This window comes from Schistocerca serialis, chromosome 4, assembly GCF_023864345.2.
Source record: "Schistocerca serialis cubense isolate TAMUIC-IGC-003099 chromosome 4, iqSchSeri2.2, whole genome shotgun sequence".
Lineage (NCBI taxonomy): Eukaryota > Metazoa > Arthropoda > Insecta > Orthoptera > Acrididae > Schistocerca > Schistocerca serialis.
In genome coordinates this window covers 263922029-263947876 of record NC_064641.1, presented here as the reverse complement: position 1 = coordinate 263947876, position 25848 = coordinate 263922029, and the positions used below count along the sequence as shown (strand labels likewise).

The window sequence follows — 25848 nt, the reverse complement described above, 5'->3', positions numbered from 1 at the left end:
TCTAAAAGAATACTGTCAAAGCTATCAAATTGTGTTTTTCTTTTGACATCTGATAGATCGCAAGAGGAAGCATCTAATGAAGATACGGATATTGAAATTTCTTATGCGTACCCCAGATTTTGCCATTATTTCATCTTGACTGGAAGGTCTAGGGAAGGATACTGGTGGGCCCTTGGTAAGTGCCTCGCACGGAAAGAATGATATCAGTGGAAGAGGCAAATACAATTCCTTACCTTTCCTCCAATACATCAGATTACAAGCCACTGCAGTAGTGAATTGTGACAATATGTTCCTTGTTTAGACCAAAATGCTCTCACAGACATTGCTAGACAGCTGTCACATTGATTCTACCTTTGTGAAAATTTGAACAAACCTCACATGCTAAGACATTCTGCTAAAAAGTGGCCCAAGGGGAGAGCTATTGGAAGCCTCTTCTCTTCAATAACATTCCATCCATTCTAGTGCCCTTTAACCAGTCAGTGCGGGATTGCGACAGGTATGGTGTGTCTCCACTTACACAGAGGACCAACCATTTTTGTATAGATGCTATTATTACAATGAGATCACTAGTCCCAAAGGCAACTCCTCCCCTGGGATGAATGTGTGTACCCCATCTGTCTCCATCTAGTGTACAGTGTTGTAACTGCATCAGGGACTGTCATGGGGTTGCCGCTAACGAAAACGCGGTGGGACCAACGGGAGCGGCCTGCAAACAAACAAGACGGACGAACGGGAATGAAAGGACAAGCACGACAACAGACAACCAAGCAAGACACCAAGGTCAACAACAAAGTACTAAGCCACGGGGTCACAAGAGCCAACCTCACAAAATCAAAACAACGCCTATTCATAACGGGAAGTAAACACACGCAATGTAAACACGATGTCTGTAAGCGACATGTCAACTGAATCAATGCAAATATCAACTGCCTCGCTGAGTGAGAAGCAGCTGACTAAATACACGACAGGGTATGGGACCACATGCTCCACAGTGGCACCCTCATGTTAGACTCAGGGCCAGGAGCGCGTTCAGCCACGGCTTGCGGTGCGACTGCTGCAGTGATCTCTGGTGGTCATCGAGGTCCGTGCCATCTGGCGTGGATTCAAAACCCATGGCGCTTGGTACCAGATACAGTCCACCGTCAAATGTGATAACATATTTCAAAGTGTTTGTGAATTGTGTATCTAGGGTGGGACATGAGAACCAGTCCAGTGTTTATCTCAGTGGATGAGCCGTAAAAACTGCCTCCAGGCTGGCTGGCACACCAGCCCCATTTCTAATCCACAACATGGATTCAATCCAGGTCTTGGACACTTCCCCCTTCTCCTAAAGTGGAAAGTGGGCACTTCAAACCACCCATCTGTCCAAGCAGATCTCAATAACCTCACATCTTCTAAATGTGAGACAGATACCCAGTTCAGTGCTACCATGGAATCATTATTTACAGACTCTTTCTCGAAGTGCACTACAGCCCTTGCTAACACTGTTCAGTGGAAAGTGGTCATTGGTTTGCTCTCCTGATTTAGGTACAACTTGCAGATAAAGTAGTTTCCCAAAGGAAGCCTTTGAAATTAAACTAATGCTCAGCAAGACTAACCAAATGCTGTATAACCAACTGTACATGTTTGAGCATTGAGACAGAATACAAGATTGGGTCTGTCACATTATGAATGTGGCACTATGATCCGCCAAGCTACTGATGCATTAATTCTGTAGGCCATCTACAAAGGCCGCTTGCTATCTGTTGAATGGTGCACCTTCACAGTGGTTCGAACACTGATGAACTGTAGAGAACTTCACAGAATTGTGGATAGCTGGAGCCAAATGTCACTGAATTATTAAGAAGAACAAAATGAGATTCATGTTGTGAATCCCTGAACTCTATAAAGTATTCCATCAAGTCAGCATTAGTATGTAAACCGTGTGGATAATTTCTAGGTGAAATTAGAGGTGCTCAGTTACTAGTGAAATGAGAAATAGTTGTCTTCAGATCAACCAGAGAGACATAGCACAGAGAATGGCAGAATATTTTTGTAGACTCATCACTACTGCCAGCTGTCTGTCAGCACAGAGCCGTTACTGAGAGGGGCATTTGAGACAATATTCCCATAATGAGCAAATTTGCGATGCACCCATATCTTTGTGGGACCAAGGTTGAACATTGTCTTTGGATCCTGACAGCACGTTGCACTTCAAAGTGGCAGATGGAAAAATCCTTTTTATCGTGTTCAACTTACTTGGGAGAAGGAAGGTGACTTCCCCAACTCTTGGAGGGATGCAGTACCAATACCCTCTCGAAACCAGGAAAGGAAGGGACTTGCTGAGTGATTATCATTGTGTTGTCATTAGTAGCTGCATAGGAGAAAATCTCAGTATAAATTCTTGCCTGGATTCTGAGTCAAGACAACTCCTAAATTGAAATGATAATTAAATCAAGACCCTAAGCTGCCAACAGGCGTTGATATACATCGACGGGGACAGTTGAAACTGTGTGCCCCGACCGGGACTTGAACCCGGGATCTCCTGCTTACATGGCAGATGCTTTATCCATCTGAGCCACCGAGGGCACAGAGGATAGTACGCTCCCCATGAGACCCACATTCCCAACATAATGTCCACACACTACATTGATGTATATCAACGCCTGTTGGCAGCTTAGGGTCTTGATATAATTATCATTTCACTCTAGAGAGCTGCACGGCCACCGATGGTATCTGTTCTTTCGGACATGCCTGAAAGAACAGATACCATCTTCATATAACTCCTAAGTTGCCTTAAATTTTGAATTCAGGGCTATTCTACAGTTTATAACTTGACCTTGCTTAAGGGGGGCTATACTAGAAGCTTTCCAATGCAAGCAAGAGTTTCTTGGTGTCTCTCTCAATCTTTATAAGGCCTGTGATACCATTTGAAAGCAGTCTCTTAACGATTTCCACCCTCTGACTCAGAGTGCTGCTTCAAGTATTGTGTTTATGAAAATACTGACAGACCGGTTTGAATGTGAATATGGTTTCCCTCAAGCCAATATCCCCAGTGTTACCACATTTTCTGTTACCACCAACAGCACTGCATCCCATTGAAATGGCATTCTCTGAATGGCCATTAGTGAAAGTGTCATTTCTGATCCGTGCAGCAACACACTTACTGTCGCTGGTGTAAACTGCTACTTCGGTCTTTCAAGTGGTCCCAGGTAATCTTTAGATCTTCTGGAATATAAGGGAGACAGTACGCCAGAATTTATTTATAAAATTAAGTTTTTGAAGAGAGTACACCAGTGCTGCAATTATTTGACAATTTATTGTTGGCACTAAGTGGAGGCAGTCTCCTTCGCTGCTCTGTAGTTTGCCCCACTAATATTCTCAAGAACCCATTACCAAATTTGCTTAACATTTCTATTGGTGAGCAACACGCTGTCTTGACATACGTGGAGCAAATTATATGTATTTGAGCACATAAATTCCTCATCTATTCTGATTCCATGGATGCTGCTCAGTATATCTGGCCAAACCATCCAGAACACTCTTTTTCACCTATAATCTGTAGAAAAGGATGTGATATTCTGCTGGGTAACAAGAAATACGGGAATTTAGGGCAGCAAGCTGGTGAATACAATAAGCAAAGAAAAATTTAAAATAGTTTTAGTGGCAAGTTACAATGTCCCCTTACATTCAGTGACTTTCTGTTGAGACAAAGGGCCATATGCCAGTCGATGTAGATATCTAACATCAACTACTCAGTGGTGACAGTCTTTCTTCCAGACACTGAGGCAGGAAGGAGTCCTGTTAACTTGCCACAAGATTGGGCATTACCTTTTGACATATGGTTTGGACTTCTGATGAGAATCCAACCGTGTTTGTACAGAGCTCTGATTTCTCTTATTTTATTATTATGATCATTTCCCCCTAAGTAGGTGGGTGTCAACAAAATACTTATGCATTCGGAAGAGAAAGTTGGTGATTGAAATTTCGTAAACAGAGCTTGCCGCAAAGAAAAGTGCCTTTGTTTCAGTGGTTGCCACCCCAACTCTCACCCCCATTGCACGATAACATGAAACGAGCTGCCCTTCTTTGCACTTTTTCGATGTCCTCTGTCAATCCTACCTGGTAAGGATCCCATACCAGGCAGCAATATTCCAGCAGAGGACAGACAAGTGTAATGTACGATGTCTCTTTAGTGTGTTTGTCGCATCTTCTAAGTGTTTTGCCAGAAAAGTGTAGTCTTTGTTTCGCCTTCCCCACAATATTATCTGGGTGGTCTTTCCAATTTAAGTTGCTTGTAATTGTAATTCCTAGGTATTTAGTCGAATTGACAGCGCTTAGATTTGTGCGATTTATTGTATACCCAAAATTTATCAGATTTCTTTTAGTACCCATGTTGATAACCTCACACTTTTCTTTGTTTAGTGCTAATTGCCACTTTTCGCACCATACAGAAATTCTCTCTAGATCATTTTGTAATTGGAATTGATCATCTGATGATTTTACTAGATGGTAAATGACAGTGTCATCTGCAAACAATCTAAGGGGGCTGCTCAGATTATCACCTAGATCATTTGCATAAATCAGGAACAGCAGAGGGCCTATGACACTACCTTGCAGAACACCAGATATCACTTCTGTTCTACTTGATGATTTACCATCTATTACTACATACTGTTACCTGTCTGAGAGGAAACCCTGAATCCAGTCACACAACTGAGACTACTCCATATGCACACAATTTGATTAGTAATCGCTTGTGAGGAACGGTATCAAAAGCCTTCTGGAAATCTAGGAATATGGAATCAATCTGAGATCCCATGTCGACAGCACTCATTACTTCATGGGAATAAAGAGCTAGCCGTGTTGCACAAGAACAATATTTTCTGAATCTGTGCTGGTTATGTGTCGATATGTCATTTTCTTCATGGCGATTCATAATGTTCAAGTACAGTATATGCTCCAAAATCCTACTGCAAATTGAGGTCAGTGATATGGCTCTGCAATTCAATTGATTACTCCTATTTCCTTTCTTGAATATTGGTGTGACCTGTGCTACTTTCCAGTCTTTAGGAACAGACCTTTCGTCAAGTGAGCAGTTGTATATGATTGCTAAGAAAGGTGCTATTGTGTCTGCATACTCTGAGAGGAACCTGATTGGTATACCATCTGGACTGGAAGACTTGCCATTCTTAAGTGATTTGAGTTGTTTCGCAAAACCTAAGAAATCTACTTGTATGTCACTCATGCTTAACACCTGTTCTTGTTTCAAGTTCTGGGAATATTTACTTTATCTTCTTTCGTGAAGGAATTATGGGAAATTGTATTTAGTAACTCTGCTTTAGTGGCACCATCATCGGTAACATTTCCATTGCTGTCATGCAGTGACAATATTGACTATTTTTTTGCCATTGGTGTACTTTACGTACTACTAGAATCTCTTTGGGTTTTCTGCCATATTTTGAGACAATATTTCATTGTGGAAAGCATTGACGTCCACACTAAATTTCAAGCGTCTGTAAAACTTAGCCAGCCTTGGGGATTTTGCATTCTTCTGAATTTGGCATGCCTCTTTGTTGCTTCTGCAACAGTGTTCTGACGTGTTTTGTGTACCATGGTGGATCAGTCCCGTCTCTTATTAACTTATGCGGTATGAATCTGTCTACTGCTGTCGATACTGTATCTTTGAATTTGAGCCGTATGTGGTCTACACGTACATAATTAGCTTGGAAGGAATGGAGACACTCTTAGGAAGGCATCAAGTGAATTTTTATCTGCTGTTTTAAATAGATATATTTTGCATTTATTTTTAGGTGTTTTGGTTGATATGGTTTTGAGCCTCACTACAATGACCTTGTGTTCACTAATCACTGTATCCATCATGACGCTCTCTATTAGATCAGGATTATTTGTGGCTAAGAGGTCAAGTGTGTTTTCGCAACCATTTGCAATTGGTGTGGGCTAGTGAACTAATTGTTCGAAGTAATTCTCAGAGAAAGCGTTTAGTACAATTTCGGAAGATGTTTTCTGTCTACCACTGGCTTTGAACATGTATTTTCACCAACAAATCGAGGGTAGATTGAAGTCTCCACCAATTATAACTGTATGAGTGAGGTACTTATTTGTAATGAGATTCAAGTTTTCTTTGAATCGTTCAGCTATTATATCATCTGAGTCGGGGAGGGGGAGGGGGGGTCAGTAGAAGGAGCCAAATTTTGATACAGCTGTTTAGTATAACCTCTGCCCATAGTAATTCACAGGAACTATCTATTTCAACTTCACTACAAGATAAACTACTGCCAGCAGACACACACACACACACACACACACACACACACACACACACACACACACCACCACCACCTACTTAATTTAATCTATCCTTTCTGAACACAGTTTGCACCTCTGTAAAAATTTCGGCACAGTTTATCTCCGGCTTTAGCCAGCTTTCTGTTCCTGTAATGATTTCAGCTTCAGTGCTTTCTATCAGCACTTGAAGCACTGGTACGTTTCCAACACAGCTACAACTACAATACCGACTGTTGCGTGGTCGATTCCTGTCGTTTCTTTGCCCTGGAGCCCTTTTTGATCTTTCCCAAGACTGTCTAACCTATACCTACCTGTGTAGCTGCCTCCTGTGTGTAGTGGACACCTGACCTATTTAGCGGAACCCGAAACCCTACCACCCTATGGCACAAGTCGAGAAATCTACAGCTTACACAGTCGTAGAACCATCTGAGCCTCTGATTCAGACCCTCCACTCCGCTCTGTGCCAAAGGTCCGCAATCTGTCCTGTCGATGATGCTGCAGATGGTGAGCTCTACCTTCATCTTGCTAGCAGGACTGGCAGTCTTCACCAACTCAGATAGCCGCCGGAAACCAGAGAGAATCTCTTCCGATCCATAGCGACACACATCATTAGTGTCGACATGAGCCACCACCTGCAGTTGGCTGCACCCTCTACCCTTCATGGCATCCGGAAGGACCCTTTCCACATCTTGGATGACTCCCTCGATATGCACACGGAGTGCACATTGCCTTTCTTCTGGTATGGAATGTTTTGGAAGAGTGTTGATACTTTATTAATAAGATGACAGCCCGTGGTTTTGAATGGGAACCTGTTATCTGTTTTGAGTAATAACAACAAAGATGTGAAATAGTTAAGACTTTTGCATCTCTTACAAATTCCTCCCCAGGATGCAGTAACAAATGCATCACAGGATAGCAGTAACAGCCATGTTATATAATTTTTTCCATGGAAGTTTAAACATTAGTGTCATTACATCCTCACTATCATTTGGCCTACACAGCAATGGTATTGCGAATTACATCATCATTTGTTTATGAAGATAATTCTGTGATTTTCTTCAGAAATACGTACCGTGAAAAATGAATAAGATTGCAAGACCATCACAATAACTCTTCATTGGAGAGATTGCGGTTTTGCAGTATTGTGCAAGACTCAATCTTTCACAAGTCTTTTGATACTTAAGTGCATCAGTCACTATATCTCAGCAAAGAATTGAGAATGTGTATTTACAGTAATTCTAGTTTTTAATTTCAGATATCAATCTCAATTTTGCACCTGCAGTTTGTTAATGTAGGTCTGTAACCACTCTGAAATAGTTTCCACATACATCAAAAAAAGTGCTTGACAATAGACTCTATCATTTTTTTTTGCTGATAATCAAGTGACATATTTTTTTCCTTCACAGAGGCTCACCCTATTGATCCAGGTGCTTTACATTGCTGCAGCGGTCATCGAGAATCTGATATCCGCCAGATGCTGAGCAATATAGACAGCAGAAATTTCCGTGGTGAACGTCTCTCCACAATTCGCAACCTCAGGAAAAAACATCAGTCGTATGTAAAAGCTGAAAATTCTACACAACAGACAGAGCAGTCTACAACAGAGAATACAGATTCTAATTCTGACACTGATGATGATCAACGGACAGAGGCAAAAAATGATGAAGAGGTCACTACTAATACAGTGTTGGATGGAAGTTTAAATGAAGTTAACCAAAGTTCTGGTAATGGTGGTGTGATCACAGATGATGCCGATACACAATACATTACAGTAGACGGTAATGAAACTAAGTCTTCAGAGTTTTACATAAGTCCTTATAATTCTTCTGAGTCTGTAAATATTTCTGATCAAGACAATTTTGATAACTTTAGTATAACTACAGGAACTGTAAACATGAGTAGTAATGGAGGGTTGGAACTCTCCTCATCATCTGAAGAAGATAAATCGACTCAGAACCATAACAGTGTTCCAAAATATAGAGCAGATGATAATGATCATGTCTATGCAGTCCGTGACACATCTAAAGCAAAAAAGGTAGTGCAGAGTGGCCCAGTGGGAGTAGTGGATAGTGAGAAAGCAGGTGTTAAAATGGTTCCAGCCTGGAATGAAGTAAAAGAGGTTAAACAGATATTCTCATCTGATATCTCATCTGCTCTGAAAGAATTTCTTTTGCCAGGTGTCCCTCCGAAACGTGACTTTGATCCTCAGATTCTGCTCGAGAGGCTGCGCTCAGAAATAAATTACCCTCGCAATATTTCTTGGGAAAGTGACTATGAGGTCCTTTCATGTCTAGCACAACCATTTGTGCAGCGAATTTCTATGTCTGGTGAAATATTTGGAGCTGAATGAACTAAAAGTTAAGTGTCATTCTAGGCAATAAGATGAGGCATTCTTGTTTGATTGCAAGTGTTGGTATTCTCCCTCTCTCTCTCTCTCTTTCTCTCTCTCTCTCTCTCTCTCTCTCTCTCTCTCTCTCTCTCTCTCTCTCATGGTGGAACAGGCAAGCTCCACTGAATATTAGCACTTCCATTGAAAAGGTGAACCATCTTTGTTGTTATGAGTACAGTTACTTTACTGAAGCAGTGGTGGTTTCATTTTGTTTGTAGTGGATGAAAAGAGCAAGGGCTAGAAATGAAGACCACACAACTTGTCAGTAAACAGTACATAAACCACTGCATTTTCTCGTAAGACTGAGACGATGTTGACCTACATAGGATATTAGTATTCTGTTATGAACTATGAAATAAAAAAGTCTCATGAACTTATAAAGGTTCTTGCATTTTGTGTAAATATATAGAATGAGGAATTACTGGAACAATATTGTTGAAACATGACTACAAGAAAGAAAAGTATGCCATAACTTTCATTATAAACTAACGAGTACAAGAATGTTGGGATATTTGGTATATGGTGAAATTGGTATGAAATCACTGTTTACAGAAAGATAACAGTAAGGCAATAGAATTAATTGTTCTTCTGTTTCTTCATTGCTACAGATTAGAACATCTACTACGTTTACTATCGGTTTACCTATTGTGGCTATGGTGCAGCTGATCACTCTGTTTACAGTTGCAATTCCTTGCACCTTACAGCATTTTTACTAGTAATGTAACTCACAATCGACAGTCATTTATGTACAGTCTGAAACATTTGTTAGGCTAACTAGCTGCAAATTCCTGAAATATGATGAGGGATGATTGAAAAGACAGTAACAGTCTCATAGAAGTTTGCATGCTACTGTCAGTATTCACTGCATTTTCACTCTTGTACTACACATACTTGAAATAAGTAATTTAGTTTATCACAGTTTTTGTGCATTATATATATGGGTCTGATTGTTCTAAATACTGCTACAGTTTCAGTGTCAGCTGTCTAGATATCAGAAATAGGAACGTTGTTGGTCTGTTGCAGAAGCAGGAAATGCAGAAACATGTTTGCAGACAGGGAAAGCTTGCACTTTTGTACTTTTTAATGCAGAAACATGTTTGCTGATGGAGCAAGCTTGCAATTTTTTTCCATTATTCCCATTTTTAGGTTCAGCACATGGTGGCCACTTTCACTTACTGGATGCAACAGCCATTATATTTCTGTGACCAGATGAAATTCTGATCACCAAGGGAAACCTTACCCCTGTTAGTCATTTACTATTTTCCTTATAAATCCTCCCTACGTATATAATTTTTGAAATTTTCTTCTATTTTAGAGTCATTAGGCATGGAAAAATATTTTTGGGCTGATTCAACAGCTGTGTGTATTGTGCTGCTTTTCTTATAGTACATACATTGTTAATTATTGTCCTATAAAATTAATTGATGCAATGACAGTTGCTTAATTGATAATGTCAACATATATTTCTTTGTGCCGAAGGTAACTGTTTGAACATACAATTTCAAGTAATGTATAGCCTTTAACAATGTTTGCAGTTTAATACTGAAGTCTCTGCTGAAAACCTATTGTCTGTAAGTGACAGTGAAATTTGTGCAGTGTCAAAACAATCAATAACTGATTTGAGCACAGAAGATTTTGCTGTAATACATATTCTGTAGAAGAGCCACACTGGCTGTTTCATAAATAATATCCCTGTACTTGCCTTATTTAGACCAAAACCTTATGAACTACATTAAGGAAATAAATCTGAAAATGTCTGGAATAAGCTGGTCTTGCTAAACACAGGTTGTTCTTCTTCTTCTTCTTCTTCTTATTCTTATTCTTCTTCTTCTTCTTCTTCTTCTAGACCACCTCCATGGCCTACTAACAGGTCTTTCTTGGTACTGATGTGGAGCTCCCTCACATTTCTGTGTATTGGAAAGGTCTGTAATAGGACCTACTCAGTCATCTGAGGACAAAAGAGAAACTGAGTAAATTAACTATGACTTTGACACACCAGACCAATCAGAGGCTTGCAACAGGCTGGGAGCCACACAGCATTGTCACCTTCATATTATTATTATTATTATTATTATTATTATTATTTTATGTATGAGCTGCTATGGACTACAGTTATTTCAGCTGTCTCTTCTTTCTTTTCATCCACAATTCTCTCATTACTTCTCAGTGTTGCTCTCTTCTTTCTTCTGCCCAAGTGACTACAGTCTTCTTCTTGGATTTTTCGTGGAAACCTTTGGAGTCCTGTAATTTGTGTCTGAGTGGCAGTTGTTCCTCCAATATCTTGTGGAGTAATTTGAAGTTCGTCCCTGTCCCTTCCAACTTCTTTGCACAATGTGTTATCCATTTTTAATTTACCAAAGTAAGTAAACAGTCTTTTAGCCAGTCTGTTGGGATTCGTCCCATGTATGTTGCCATAGAAAATTACTCTTAATTTCTTAACCACAACTGCAATTTTTTCAAGGTATGCATAAAGTTCACTGTTATGACATCTTCTGTGCTGTGTTTTCTCTTTAACTAGCCCCAAAATTTTCCCAAGTAGTTTTCTTTCTGTGGTTTCCAGTGCTTCCATCATTGCCTTTTTGTTCAGAGTTAAAAACAGTCTGCTGCATAAAGTGCTTATGGGCGAATTAATATAGAGTTGTATGAAGGTTTAGCATTGATGGATACTGACTTCTTATTATATACATCCTTGGTAAGGTGGTATGCTGCTTTCATTTTATTAACTCGTGGTTTAATGGCTTCTTTTTCTCAAATGTCTTGTTCAGCTACTTCTCCGAGATACGTGTTAGTTCTCTCAAATTTTCCATATTTAGTTTTCATTATGTTTGAGACTGCCTTAATGTTAGCCATAAATTTGATTTCCACGAAGGAGGTTTGTAAGCCTGCTTTTTCAGTTTGTTCTTTAAGCAATTCTATTTGTCTAGTGGCTGTTTTCATTGAGTCAAAAAAATTAGCTAGGTCATGCGCAAATGCTAAAAAGTCTATTTGTGAGATGTCTTTTTTGTAACTTAATCTGGTGCCTCATTGATTTGGCTTTCTCATAATGACTTTCTCCATTACATTATGACTTTTTCTAAAACACAATTAAAGAGCAGTGAGGGAATACTATCTTCCTGCCTTGCTCCAGTTTTTTTCTCAAAACTTCTAGAAATTTCATCTCTAAATTTTACTTTAGAATTGTTGTTTGTGAGCATCTGTTTGTTGGAGCTGTGGTTTTAGTATCAATGCACAGTTTGAGTATTTCAAACAGTGACTTCCTATCAGCTGATTCGTCGACTTTCCTGTCATCATAAAAGCAATTAAGAAATTTTTAGATCTACTTTTCAGATAAATTATTAAAGACTTTAAGTTGATAATCAGCTCTGAGCATGATCTGATCTTTCTAAAATCAATTGATATATCCACCAAAGCGATTTCAGAGTCGAGTTGCTGTTTTACCTTAGCTAATAGCACTTTTGAAAAGTTTTGTAGGTAACTGGTAGGAGACAAATGTCTCCATAGCTGTTCAATCAGTTTGATCACCTGTTTTATGCAGTGGGTAGATCAAGGAAGTCTTCCAATCTTCAGAAATCTCTTTTGTTAACCAAATATTTTGGACAATTTCTGTTAGGTTTTCGAGAAATTTGTTGTTTGAATATTTCCAAAATTCTGCGATTATGGAGTCCTCCCCAGGTGCTTTATTATTTTTGAGAGATCTGATGTTTTCTTTGATTTCCCCTTTCATTGGGGATCTGAGTCTGGGCACTAAGCTTTTCCTTGTATATAAAGTTAAGTCTTGATTTCCGACATTCATAACTGAGTAAATTTTTAATATACCTGGCAAAAATGTATCAGTTTTCTTGGTTTTTACTTGCTCTTTTCTCATTTTTTCTTTAAAGCAAAGATTTGTTGGAGAATATTTGCTCAGGTCTTTTTTTTTTTTTTTTTTTTTTTTTTTAACTTTAGATAGTTGTTGTATTTTTCATTTTGAAATCATGATCTGTTTGTTTTAATTGGTTTTTATCATAAATTCTCTTAGTATTCCTAATCAGTTTTGGTGCTCTTTCCTCATTTCAAGCAATCTTGTCTTGTTTCCAACATTCTTGTCTTCATTCTATTTTTGCCATGCATTTTGTTTTCTTGTGACTGCTTCATCTCCTTCCAAATTCCACTGCACTCTTTCGATGTTGGTGAAGAGTTTTTTTTGCTTTTGCTGTTTGAACAAGAAATTGTTACAGTTGTTTCCAATTTTTTGGATTTTTGTTTTCCAGTTTGTCGCTAAAGTCGCTTCCATGTTTGAGTTTTTCACTGTCATATTTCAGAGTCTTCGGTTAGGCTTGTCTCTTGATGTTTCTTAGTTCGAATTTAACTTTGATTTTAAATAAATAGTGGTCAGAATCTAACTTGTCATTTCTTATTACCTTGGCATTCCGGTTTTTTTTTTTTTTTTTTAGAAGATTCATTGATATTGCAACATGACCTTTGAAATGCCTCTAAATTGGGTTTTGGAGAGCTTCGCATTTTCTGTTTTCTGGGGAGATGCTTAAAAGCAGCAGATTTCATTATTAAGCTGGTTCTATGCAAAGTTCTATTATTTGCTGTTCTTGTTTATTGTTTTGTGAGCTGGGTAGTTCCCAACAATGCGCCCGAATGTTTTTCTTTCAGCCCAATTGTACATTAAAATTTCCCAGCAGTATTATAGTGTATTTCTTTAGGATTTTGGTGATAAATTCATCAAGTTCTTCACAAAATTTATTTGTTTGTGCCTGTTGAACACTATGAAGCAGCAATACTCTGTGGACTGTTTGATCATGTTTCTTCTCTGCTTGATTTATTGGCCTGGTTTTTTGGTTCATGGACATTAACTATTGTTTATACCTTATTTGTGCATGTGAAGGAGACCATGGATATTCTACCATTAGGTAACTGGAAATCTTTTATAAAAACTAAAATTTTACAGTTGACAATGAAGGCTGTAAGACATTTTTCCCTTCTTTGCATTTGAAAATTTTGTAGGCTTCTGATTCAAAGACGTACTCATATGTAAATCTTGTTTCTTGTTCTGCTGTAGTGAGCATGTTGTGTTTAGTAAGAACATTTGTTATCTGTTTAAGCTTCCCAGTCTTCAAAAGTGAATTTAAAATTACTTTAACTGTTCCAAAGAAATTCTTTTGCTTGTGCTGGATTTTGTTTTGCCCGTTATGAGAAAGCTCCGACTCTTTCTAGCATATCAGTACAAGAACTTCCTCCATTTACAATTCTGCTCTCCAGATAATGTAGTTTATTGTAGCTATTTATTTGTCTATTCTTCCTTTACCCTTCATTTTCAAAACTCAGTATTTGCCCTTTGGTGAATCCATGGGAATATACATACACTTATTTATACCAAGGGGTCCTCTTTTATTTAAATAAGCATTACCCCAGATATTCAAACACAAGCAAATTCAGAAAAAATATATTTGATTAAGCAATTGTGTTTTCGAAATTGATTTGCCGATGTCCTAAAGAAGCCTACTTCATTCTTGTAATTTTAATGTTTTAATCATTGCAGGTGTTACCACTGTTCTAAGACAAAACTACATTTTAACTTGTTCAGTATAATTAGGGTTATTTTGAATTTGATGCCTTAGATGTCAATGTTAATCTATATCCTTCACTGTGCACAAGTACCTTCTCCATAACTTTTGAGTGGTCATCACTGTGTTCTTTCAAGCTGACATCACCACTTGCTTACACTCAGTAAATGTAACTTATTTGATAGGCTTTTATTTCTCCTTCAAAAATTTCTCGACGTTCATGGTATGTTACACGTCTCAATTATTCACATTCTTCATATCAGTAGTGCAGATTTCTGTGGCAGTGAACAAATAAATGAATTTAAGCCCATCATTTACTAATAGAAATAGTGACCAATTCTTGCTTTTGAAGCTGTCAGAGCTTCTTTGACTGATGTAAAGACCAGAAATCTGCAGTATATTTACTGATCAAGTGATTCCAAAATTTCCATAATATAACTATTTACATAAGAAGAGGAAATTTCAAACATTGCAGCAGATCTTCAGTTTACTTATTTTGCACAAACATATCAAGGTATACAGTTGTTCCTATTATTGCACAAAAGAAAAAATGATTATTGAAATGTTTGTTTTAATATTTGTGATGTATTTTTTTGTTATACACATAATGAAAATAAACAACTTTTAAGAAGAGAACTCAGTCCATTTTTATTACAGTCCCTTATATGCTGGCAGTTTGAAATTCAATGTTGAATACAACACATCGCCCATGTAATTTAGATTTTGCAATTGACAGTACCACTACAGAAGCACAACTCTTGTATCATAATATCACTACTTTTTCCGTAGTATCTTCAGTTTTCATTGTTGTTTCCAAAACTGAAGCTGAAATATGAGGTTAATTTCCTTTTAATTTTAGTTACCTCTTTGCTTTTGATGAACTGGTAGCTTTGTCATAGTAGTATTTATACACTGTTTGCAAGTGGATTTTGTCCCCCAGTAGGGTTGATGATTGTACGTGATACTCAACAGCATCCATAGCTGGCTGTTTCATATGCTTGTTGTCTAAAATTCAAACTATGCACTAGGTAAGCCACACACTGCCTCTCATAACAGTGGTTGTTACCTACTGCAGACAATGATGTTTAGCTGCAAGTCTGTCTATCAAATGATGTGTTCCCTGTATCACATTGGTATGATTGCTAATGATCTCTAAGGAAATTAGACACCATCAAGAGCACTTGCTCGCAAAAGGCAAAGGTCCCGAGTTCGAGTCTCGGTCCGGCACACAGTTTTAATCTGCCAGGAAGTTTCATATCAGCGCACACTCCACTGCAGAGTGAAAATCTCATTCTGGAAACATCCCCTAGGCTGTGGCTAAGCCATGTCTCCGCAATATCCTTTCTTTCAGGAGTGCTAGTTCTGCAAGGTTCGCAGGAGAGCTTCTGTTAAGTTTGGAAGGTAGGAGACGAGGTACTGGCAGAAGTAAAGCTGTGAGGACGGGGCGTGAGTCGTGCTTGGGTAGCTCAGTCGGTAGAGCACTTGCCCATGAAAGGCAAAGATCCCGAGTTCGAGTCTTGGTCCGGCACACAGTTTTAATCTGCCAGGAAGTTTCATATCAGCGCACACTCCGCTGCAGAGTATAAATCTCATTCTTTGAAAAGAACATGACCAATTTCCTTCCTCACCCCTTTCCAAACTGAACTTTTGCATGCTATCGTAACAAACTTGTTGTCTGGATGTTAAACCCCCAAGCTTCTATCCATGATGTGGCAGTACATTATTCCAACTTGTACAATGCACATTTCAAGTTTCAATCAGTAGAATTTTCAAAATACAAGATAATGTGTTTCTATACTGAAGGGAAATTTGACCAGATGAGATTGAGAAATTTCAAGAATTCATGCTACATCTCATCTCACCTCAGGTCAGCCCAATATATGCAGGGACTTCAGAAAATAAGTTACGTCGTCCACACGAAAACCATTGTGCAACATGAGCAGCCTATTGTCAGATCAGAGTACATGACCCAGGTTTGCTGCATTACAGTGTGCAAGTGAAATGGCACAGCAGCTGTAAACATACTCCAAGTACAAATAACAGTAAATTTCTTGTGGGGGAAAAAACATCTAAATTGCACAGAGATTCACCATGAAATTCTGGCGGTATATGGGCTGTACGGAGTGCCATACCATCTATTGTGAAACGGGTGCACAGGCATTGGTGATATTGATCAAAACGTTTTTGAGGAACTGATTCATAGCAATTGCAGAGTGACTATTGTGGACATTGCTCAGCAGATGCCCATCTCTATAGGCAGTGCTCATTCCATCATCTGAAGATCATCTACAGTATTGGAAATTTTGGTCATGCTGGGTTCTGTGATCACTGTCACCTGCACACAAAGGGACAAGATTTATGACAACAAAGAACAAAAGCTGTGGAAAATTAAACAAAGATGTTTTTCTCTTGAACAAGAATGCAACACCCCAAGTGGTGTGCACAACACAAACTTTACTTCAGTGTTTTGACGGGAGGTTTTAAAGCTTCTGCATATAAAGTCCAACACCATGTGATTTCCACCTTTTCTGCAAGCTGAAAGAACCTCTAGAGGGAAAGAGATTTTCCAATGAGGACGTTCACACAGCGATTCTTGAGTGGACCTGTTACAGAGAAGCAGCTTTCTATCATTGAGAAATTATGAATGATTGGTAGAAGTTTGGACTTTGAAAGACACTTGGTGACTATTTTGAAAAATAATGTCGTGTATCTGTGTCACTGTGAAGTTACCTAGCCTGCCACAATAATGTGTAACTTACTTTTTGTACTCCCCTCGTATAATGCATCAAAATTGGAAACCAGGAAGTATATAAAGTTGAAATTTGACCACCTTCAGAACAAAATGACATGGACATAGACATGAACAAAGCAAGGAGGGCATAAAAAGCAGATTAGCACAGGCAAAGAGGGCATTCCTGGCTAAAAGAAGTCTGCTAGTATCAAACACCAACCTGCATCTTAGAAAGAGCATTTGAGATATGATGCCACAGAAGGATGTTGGTAATTAAGTGGATTGATAAGACTAGGAATGAGGAGGTTCTGCGCAGAATTGTTGAAGAAAGGAACATATGGAAAACACTGATGGGAGGAAATGACAAGATGATAGGACATGTATTAATACATTAGGGGATAACTTTGATGTTACTAGAGGGTAAAAATGGTTGAGAAAGACAGAGGTTGAAGTACATCCAACAAGTAGTCGGGGATGCAGCGTGTGAATGATACTTCGAGGTGAAGAGGTTGACAAGAGTTGGGTCAGATTACCATTACCAGGCCACCTCAATCAAGTCAGAAGACTGATCAATAAAAAGAAATTCATGATGCAAGTAGAATGAGAGAGCCAGCTGCTATTTTTCAACATTTTGGGTAGTATAGAAGAAAAATTAGGGTTAAAATTCATATTACCAACTATGTTGTTAGAGATGAAACACCATTTCAGATTTTCAGAGGAGCCATCCTGGCAGTTGCCTAATGTGATGTGGGAAAACACTGGAAATATCAATTGGAATGACTAGAACAGTATTGTGGCCTCCATCGTTCCAAATTTGTCTTGACCAGTGCTGCACATCAGTAAGAGTTGATGGATCCGTGGGCCAAAGTACCCATCCATACCTACATCCAAGCCATGAGCAACAACCACTCTTCACTGAGAATATTCATGCTTAGCACACTGATTCATTAGAGTACATAAGCTACTTGACAAAGAAAATGCTCTGAGGAACTGTTAACAACAGAGAGAGATATTTTTCAAAAGTAGTAGGTACACATAACAACAAATTGGACGTGTACATTGACCCAAGTCACCAGTACCTGCAAAAGGAAACAAGCACCGAAGAAGAAAATTCTAAAGTCCCATACCTTACATATGTGGGTGCAATCACCAACGTGATTGGAGACTGCCTGTATAATACAGATTTCAATGTGTGTGAAGCCTTTCAACAAAATAAAGCTGTCTGCTATTCCTAAGATGTTCAAGATCCCAAAAACTTAATGCATAGAAGAAACTATACCAGATTAAAGAAATCAATAAATATTTTTTTTTTTTTAATGAGAGTGTATCCACAACATCTGTCAAACAGTAAATAATATAAAATAAAAATGTAATTAACACCAACTGCACACCCAAGTCAAGCAGTTGCTTAAATCAGCTGTTACTGAACGCTTCCAGCGTGGAATAAAATACAAAGATGATACCAGCAATATGCTGCAGAGACAACTTGTGAAATTGTCTGCTGAAGATGGTGATTAAAATTGGTAAATTACATCAACGGGGACAGAGGCTTTATTAGAATCAAATTGTTGAAAATTATATTGTATAATATAAGGAATACATTTCGGAAAGGGGAATGGATGGAGGGCACTTGAGACTTGGGTCAGATTACCATGGTCAGTGCTGGTAAACAATGGCTGCTACTAAAATTGTGTGCTGCTTATTAATTCACAGTCTGAGAAAAGACAATGAGCAACAAAGATTTGTGCCCAGACACCCTAAAAAGCCAGCTATGAAATCTGTTGAAATATTAGTTATGTTTTCATTTTTTCTTCATTTTCCAAAAAATTTGAATTGTGTTCTGCTTTTCAGTATATTCAAAATATACATAGTTGTGAATGATAGATCTGCTATAATCTTACAACGCATCAGTGATACACCATACTTAATGTATACAAAGAAAAACACACATTTGTCCATATTTAGAAATGACCATTAACAATTCTCAGCTTTGAAAAGGTGTTAAGAAAAGATAGAATACGGAAGAAATGAAGATGTCCTTAACTTCAAAATGTTCTTGTTTATCTGGTCACTAAAGGAGGACAGAAAAAAAGAATTTAATAGTTTATGTGTGTTCACTTCTCATAAATGCGGTAAGTGGTCAGTACTATAGTTGAGTATATGTTTAGCTCTGCTGCATATAAGAAAATTGAATGGCTGCAGTGATGGTTTATAGGATTTGTCAGAAAAATGTAATCGGTGAAATAATGGTACAGGATATTAATACATTATATCTATTTTCCAGATAATTAGATAAATGTTTTGGATTGTTGTGGTGTACAAGAGGGGGAAATGAAAAATGTGTACAAACACTACTTACAAACCCTTGCGTACAAGACAGTATATTAACAAATGTAATATTTAAAAAGTGTGTTTTATGAGGGCAAGCTGAAAAGTAATTCCTCAGAGACTTTTATTAGGAAACTCTTAAAACTTTTTGAATAGAACAAACATTATTAGTATTCTACATCCTTATTCTTCTTGTCTACATATTTGCAGCCTTCTGCCACAAGAGGGCTTCAAATTGTACCAAATAGCATGGTGGTGTGTAATGTAACTATGTTGGGCCATGAGAAACAGCATGCTGTAATCGAGTTTCGAATTCAAAGATTTCATCCAAATGTGGAACACCCTCTTCTTCACCATGACAAGTCATCTACAAGAATCCCATGCCTTGGATTCACTGTCATCGATCATCCTCCATACAGGCCCGACTTGCCCGTAATCGGTTTTCATCTGTTTCCAAAACCTTAAAGACCACCTTCAGGGACTTCAGTTTGATAGTGGTGTAGTTGTCCAAGCAGAGATAAGGTTGTGACTTTGTCAACAAAGTCAAAGATTCTAATAGTGATATCAACAAGCTGGGCTCTCACTGGGAGAAATGTGTCAGTCACCAGAGTGGCTATGTTGGGAAATAAATTTGTAGGTGTTAAGAATAAAAATGTAGAATATTAGTAATGTTTGTTAAATTTGGAGGTAGTATTTTGCAGCATGCCCTTGTAATTTTAATAGCATTGCCAAGTTGAAGGCAACACACAAATAAATCGGCAAAAATACAAATTGCAGTTGATGGTGCACTAAACTGTTTAAGTTTTAAATAATGATTGTTTTCATGGCCTGGCTTTTGTGAAGTCTCAAGCACTTTGTTGTAACAGAAGCTGGTCAGACTTGGAAGTGCAGACTTATCTTTTGTTAGCGTATTACTGCGACATCAAAGTTGATAAGAGTAGTGAAAAGTACATAACTCTGCATAAATTTTGTCAGCAGATGTACATAAATTGGAAAAAAGTTTAGTAAGAAAAAAGCCAAAACACAGAATCAGAAACTAGATTGTCAGCCTTTTTTACTCAAGTTGTTTTTCTGCAGTTGCTGAAAGACATGACAAGAAAAGGTGGATCATCAAGACCAGTCTTTAGTATATACTTGCTTTTTTTGACCGAGATAAAGAATATTATTTTTCATTGCTGAATCACTTGGGTTATCATCTACATCTATTATTTCATGTATTGACTCGTTCCATGACCATGGAGACTTCTCCTAAATGTGGTCCCACGGAACAATAAATAAATAAATAAATAATAAAAAAAATCTATACTCTGCAAGCCACATTGCAGTGTACTTCATGTACCCCAGTCACTTCTTCCTTTTCCTGTTCCAGTTGCATGTGCTTGGCAGGAAGAATGATTGCTGTGTGGGCTTGAAACACACTAATTTTATCTTCATGGTCATTCTGTGAGATGTACATAAGAGGAAGCAATATGTTGGTTGAATCTTCTGGGAATGTAGCTTTCAGAATTTTAATGGTAGACCATAGCCTGACTGCAGAATACCTCTCTTGCAGTTTCTGTAGCAGAGTTGACTGAGTGTCTCCACAGCAGTTTTGTGTTTATTAAATGATCCTGTGCTAATCATCTTTGGATCTTTTTTGTTGCTGCTATGTAGCCTATCTGGTATGGATCCCAGACTGATGAAAAACATTCAAGTATCAGTTGAAAGAGTGTTTTGTAAGCTGCTGCTTTTGTTGATGGACTCTATTTCTTAAGGATTTTTTCAGTGAATCTCAGTCTGGCATCTGTCCTACTTGCAATTAATTTTTGTGTGGTTGCTCCACTACAAATTGCTTTGTACGCATATTTCTAGATGTTTTCTGGAAGTACCTGCTTCCAGTGCTTGTTCTGCGATTTTGTAATTGTACATTAAATGGTCTTTCTGTCTATGTATTCACAATGTTACATTTGTTTATGTAGAGGATCAATTGCCACTCCCTGCACAAAGTGTTGTTAAGAGAGCGACTGAACTTGAGTAGTCATGATTTCTTCTTCATTCTTCCCAAATTCTCTTCATACGTTCACTGTGTTCTCTCTTGCGTTCTTCCAACCATCTTTTTCCCGTTCTGTTGTCAGTATGTTCTTGTTTAAGTGTGTGTTTCTTTATGATGTTTATAAACTGTTCTCTATTGTTTATGTTGTCTTGCGTGATCCCCAGTTCTTTAATGTCTTCTTCCGTTTCAGTGATCCACTTTGTCTTGTTTTTGCTCTTGTTTTCTATCTTAAAGATTTGCCCTGTGAGCGTGCTTTTATTCATCCTGCTGATATGTCCATAAAATTTCATCCTTCTCTTTCTAATGGCGTCTGTTATTGTTTCTGTGTCTTTGTAAATCTCTCTAGTTGGCCTCTTCATCCAAATTCCTTTCCAAAACACTGGTCCATATATTGTCCTCAGAATTTTTCTTTCCTGCTTTTCAATCTCTCTGATCTTCGTATGACCATGAATCACTGTAGTTTCTGTAGCATATATATGCCTGAAGCATCTTCTCTGCTCAGATTGACATGCTGTGTCCTGTTTCCTAGAAACTCTTCAGCACAGTCACGCAGTTGGTCTGATATTCCATATCCTCGTATTCTGACCATTAGGCAGCAATGCGGAACTACAGTACATGCCTTCTACAAGTCAACGAACACGACATCTATTTAGCCATCTGTACCTGCTACTTTCTGGGTCTCGTGGACAAACAGAGTGAGCTTAGTTTGACATGACAGTTGTCTTTGGGACCCAGGTTGATTCCTGCAGAGGAGATTTTTGGTCTCCAGAAATGTGATAATACAAGAGCATAAAACATGTTCCAAAATTCTACAACAGACCACTGTAGTTTTGTGCATCTGTTTGACGATCCTTCTTGAAAGCAGAAATGACAGACTTTTACCCATTCATTAAGACATTTCACTCCTCCAGAGATCTATGGTACACTGTTGTTAAAAGAGGGGCAAATTCTTCTGCATACTCTATGTAGCATCGAATTTAAATTCCGTCAAGTCCTACAGCCTTTCCTCTGTTGAGTGATTTCAGTTGCTCTTCTAGCACTTGGTCACTAATCTGTCATTTGTGCTACAAATTAAAGAAGGAACTAGAGTGCAATCTTCCTCTGGGAAATAGTTTTGGAAAAATACATGTAGTATTTAGGCCTTTTGTGTGTCTTGCTCTGTTTCACTGCCATTGTGGTCAAAGAATGCATAGCCCTCTGTAAGCTGATTTTGGCGTTGTCTAGTTTTTGTTTTCTGTGATACTTTAGCTACATTTAAATTTGCAGTGAAGCTCTCTTTGCTTTCATAGCAGCTTTGTAACATGGTTGTCAAACACCGGTGGGTATTTCTATCTTTAACCACCTTCTTTGGCCCATTCCTATTTAAAGAATATTGAATGATGCTCTTGAACTGTGCCATTGTTGCTTGAAACTGACAGTGTTGGAGATGAATTTTCAAGTTGACCGATTTGGTAATCTGAAATCTGTTGTACTGCTGTTTCTAAACAGAACAATCTTCCTATCTTTCTTTGTATTTTTATTTACAACCATATTGAGTGAAGCTGTAATGGCCTTATGATCACTGATTCCCTGTGCTGTGTTGAGTTGAAAAGTTTGGGTATGTTTGTCGCCAACAGATCTGAGAGTTATCTTCAAAAGTCAATTCTCTGATTATCTGCTCAAGGTTATTTTTCGATAAAGCACTTGTGACAATTGCACTCAATTCTCCATCCATACTACCTGCCCTAATTACTATTGGCATCTGGTTTCAGCCAGCTTTTTGTCCCTAGTACTATGTGGGCATTTTTACCATTTATAAGTGAGACTAGTTCCGGGACCTTTACACAGATGATGCTGCTGCAGTTAACTAATACTTAAGAATACTTAATTAACATTTTCCTAACTAAAAGTGTAAACTGGCAGGCATTTTAAAATTGTCAAAACATTTAATTTACATAACAAAATAAATGCCCCTTAGAATAATACCAAATTCAATGAAGACCTTGGACCAGATTATTGCAAGTGAGGCTAAATACCAAATAGGATTGCAATTACATCACACACAATTTAGTGACCACCAAATACTATAGACTGAAATAATTTTTGGAAGGGCCAATAAATAATACTATGTTGTGTGCAATTCCATGATATTTCTACTGCCACAACTTCTAGAAGTGTTAGGTGAAATAAAGTATTTAATTAGGGTATAATAAAGTGTCACATGTCGAAACACTCTCAAATGATGTAAAATAAAAAGCAGAAAAACTTGTTATGACATAGAAATATACTGTAATGGTCTACTGAGTGTAGTGGCAGCAGTGGAGCCAAGAGGAAGGCCCTTAGCTCTAGCACTTTATGTAATACACAGTAATTTAGTTTAATTTCTAGTTTTCATGTACTTCTGTGAAGAAGTGAATTGTATCTGAGTATTTCACTGTGCAGACTAATGTTTACTAAAGTACTCTAAGGTTTTTTTATGTAAATTTTTGTGTATTATCTTTATAAATGGCAATTTTCTTGGTTACTATCAATCAAAGGTACCGTAACAGCAGAACGTAGGTTGCACCCACAGAGTTCATGGATTATTGTTACATTACTTGCGATAAAGACAAAAACTGTTTAAATATGGACAGAGACTGTGCTTGTTGCATATAGATGCAGAGGAATTGGCCACTGTCTGTAAACGACTTGAAGCTGTGTTGGCTGCAGTCAACAGGCTTCAGGTTGCTGCAATGGGCTGTGGTGACGTTGGTGCAACTGAGACAAACATTTTGGCATCTCTGGAGCCTATAATGTGGCCTAGGATCTCTTATGCCACTATGCCTTCCAATTTGCATGTCCCTGCTGCTCGGCACTTTCCTGATGCTGACTGGTGAACAATGAAGGGGAGCAAGTATCTGGGAGAAAGGTGAAAATGGGTACCAGACATATATGGTTATCCCTTTACACCTCAAACACAGGTTTGAGGTAGCACCCACTGCTAAAAGTACTTCTGAGCCAACACAGGATGTGTTGCCAGTTGGGATCATGACCAATTTTCCTGGGATGTTAGGACAAGTACAGAGATGGGATTGCTTGTCATTAAAAACACCAATGTTAAGCGAGTAATGGAGCCCCTCGGGGAAGTAGCAGGCAGGGTAGGAAAGAAGGCCAGTGTCCTCTTTGTTTCCTTGGCTGGTATCTCATCTGAGGAGCCTCTACCAGCAGTGACTGAGTGTACTAGATGCATTTGGCTGCAAATTGCAGCTCACAATGGCAGCAAGGTTTCAGCGATGAGCCCAACGTTGTCTGATCTGAATATTAAAATTTTCTTGGCAAACAGAATGTTCTTACAAATTTCAGGCTTGCAGCTTCTCATTGTTTAATACAACCCACAATATTTCAACTGGGTGCCTGACGAAGACTACCTTTGTTCTGCAATACATAGCAAACTGTGAGTATTCCCTCATGCATCAAACTCAAGTTGACAGATGGATCACACTTCACAGCAGCAGCAACCTCACTGGTGGAACCGCAGAACTCAGCTGTCCTCTGCATTACTGCTCGCCATGGCCATTGGCACACAATTGTCTTCAATTAGAATAAATTGTGGAGATGATGGGGTCGCCCGCCCTCAGGAGCTCAGTGCGTCAGCACACCTGACGATGGCAACATGTCTGATCGCTGAAATATTGTGCCTGTTGGACACTATGAACCGGCAGTATACCAGTGGACTGTTCAAGCAACAAATAGGCCGAGAGAAACTGAATAATCACAATAGTGAACTTGGTTGGTTGCAAATGGCAGTTGCAATGTTGGTGTTCAGTGCGGTTTCTTTCAGAGTGTGTTTGGTCTGTCCTGTGTAAACCATACCCAACCGACAAGGTATTTTGTAAATTCCGGCCTTCTGCAATAAAAAGTCGTCCTTCACTGATCCAAAAAGGTTTTCAATCTTAGACGGTGGACAGAAAATCACTTTCACTTGAAATTTATGGAGGATTCTTGCTGTTCTAAGTGAAATTTTGTCCACAAAAGGAAGAAAAGCTAAAGATTTTGCCCACTTGTTCTCCTCTTCATCCACTTTCCCATGTTTATTCTAGACGTGGGTCTCCACGTGTATGATGGTAAACAGAAATTGCCTCCCCTATACGTACAACAGTGTCGAAGCAGACTTTTCTCTGTACTCAGTCGATTACGGTAAGCGCATGAAACGACTGCTGCCCATAAATAACTTGACACTGATGCAATTTTCCATGGTTATGCTAGACTTGAACTTTAACTGAGAGTGCCTTGTTAATCTTCGGGGTGGAATATCAAGTTTTTCTGAACACTCTCTGTAGCTGGGTGACTTCTTTAGGTAAACTGTCCAGAGCTGTGACAGTGTGAGGCGTGTGTATGAGTGTTTTAAGTACGCTCATAGTTTGTGACAGATGATGACAACTTGACGCATCAAATACAAATCAGTATGAGTGGGCTTATGGTAAACTGAATGTCCCAGAGAGCCATCGTTCTTTCATCTTAACGAGACATCCAAGAAAGGCAGACAACCATATTTGTTTCCATAGTG

The 25848-nt window shown here is 38.5% G+C and overlaps 1 protein-coding gene and 1 non-coding gene across 2 annotated transcripts in view; one reads left to right on the top strand and one right to left on the bottom strand.

Moving 5' to 3' along the window:
- The window catches only part of LOC126473768 (ER degradation-enhancing alpha-mannosidase-like protein 2), a 121185-nt gene extending 108605 nt beyond the window's left edge, over positions 1-12580 (top strand). Inside the window, exon 9 of the mRNA XM_050101031.1 lies at positions 7695-12580. Coding sequence (XP_049956988.1) covers positions 7695-8638 — 944 coding nt within the window. The 3' untranslated portion in view covers positions 8639-12580. The remainder of the gene's footprint in view (positions 1-7694) is intronic.
- Positions 2494-2568, bottom strand: Trnat-ugu (transfer RNA threonine (anticodon UGU)). Its single transcript has one exon. It is a non-coding gene; the product is annotated as a tRNA-Thr (tRNA).
- Positions 12581-25848: the final 13268 nt, after the last annotated feature.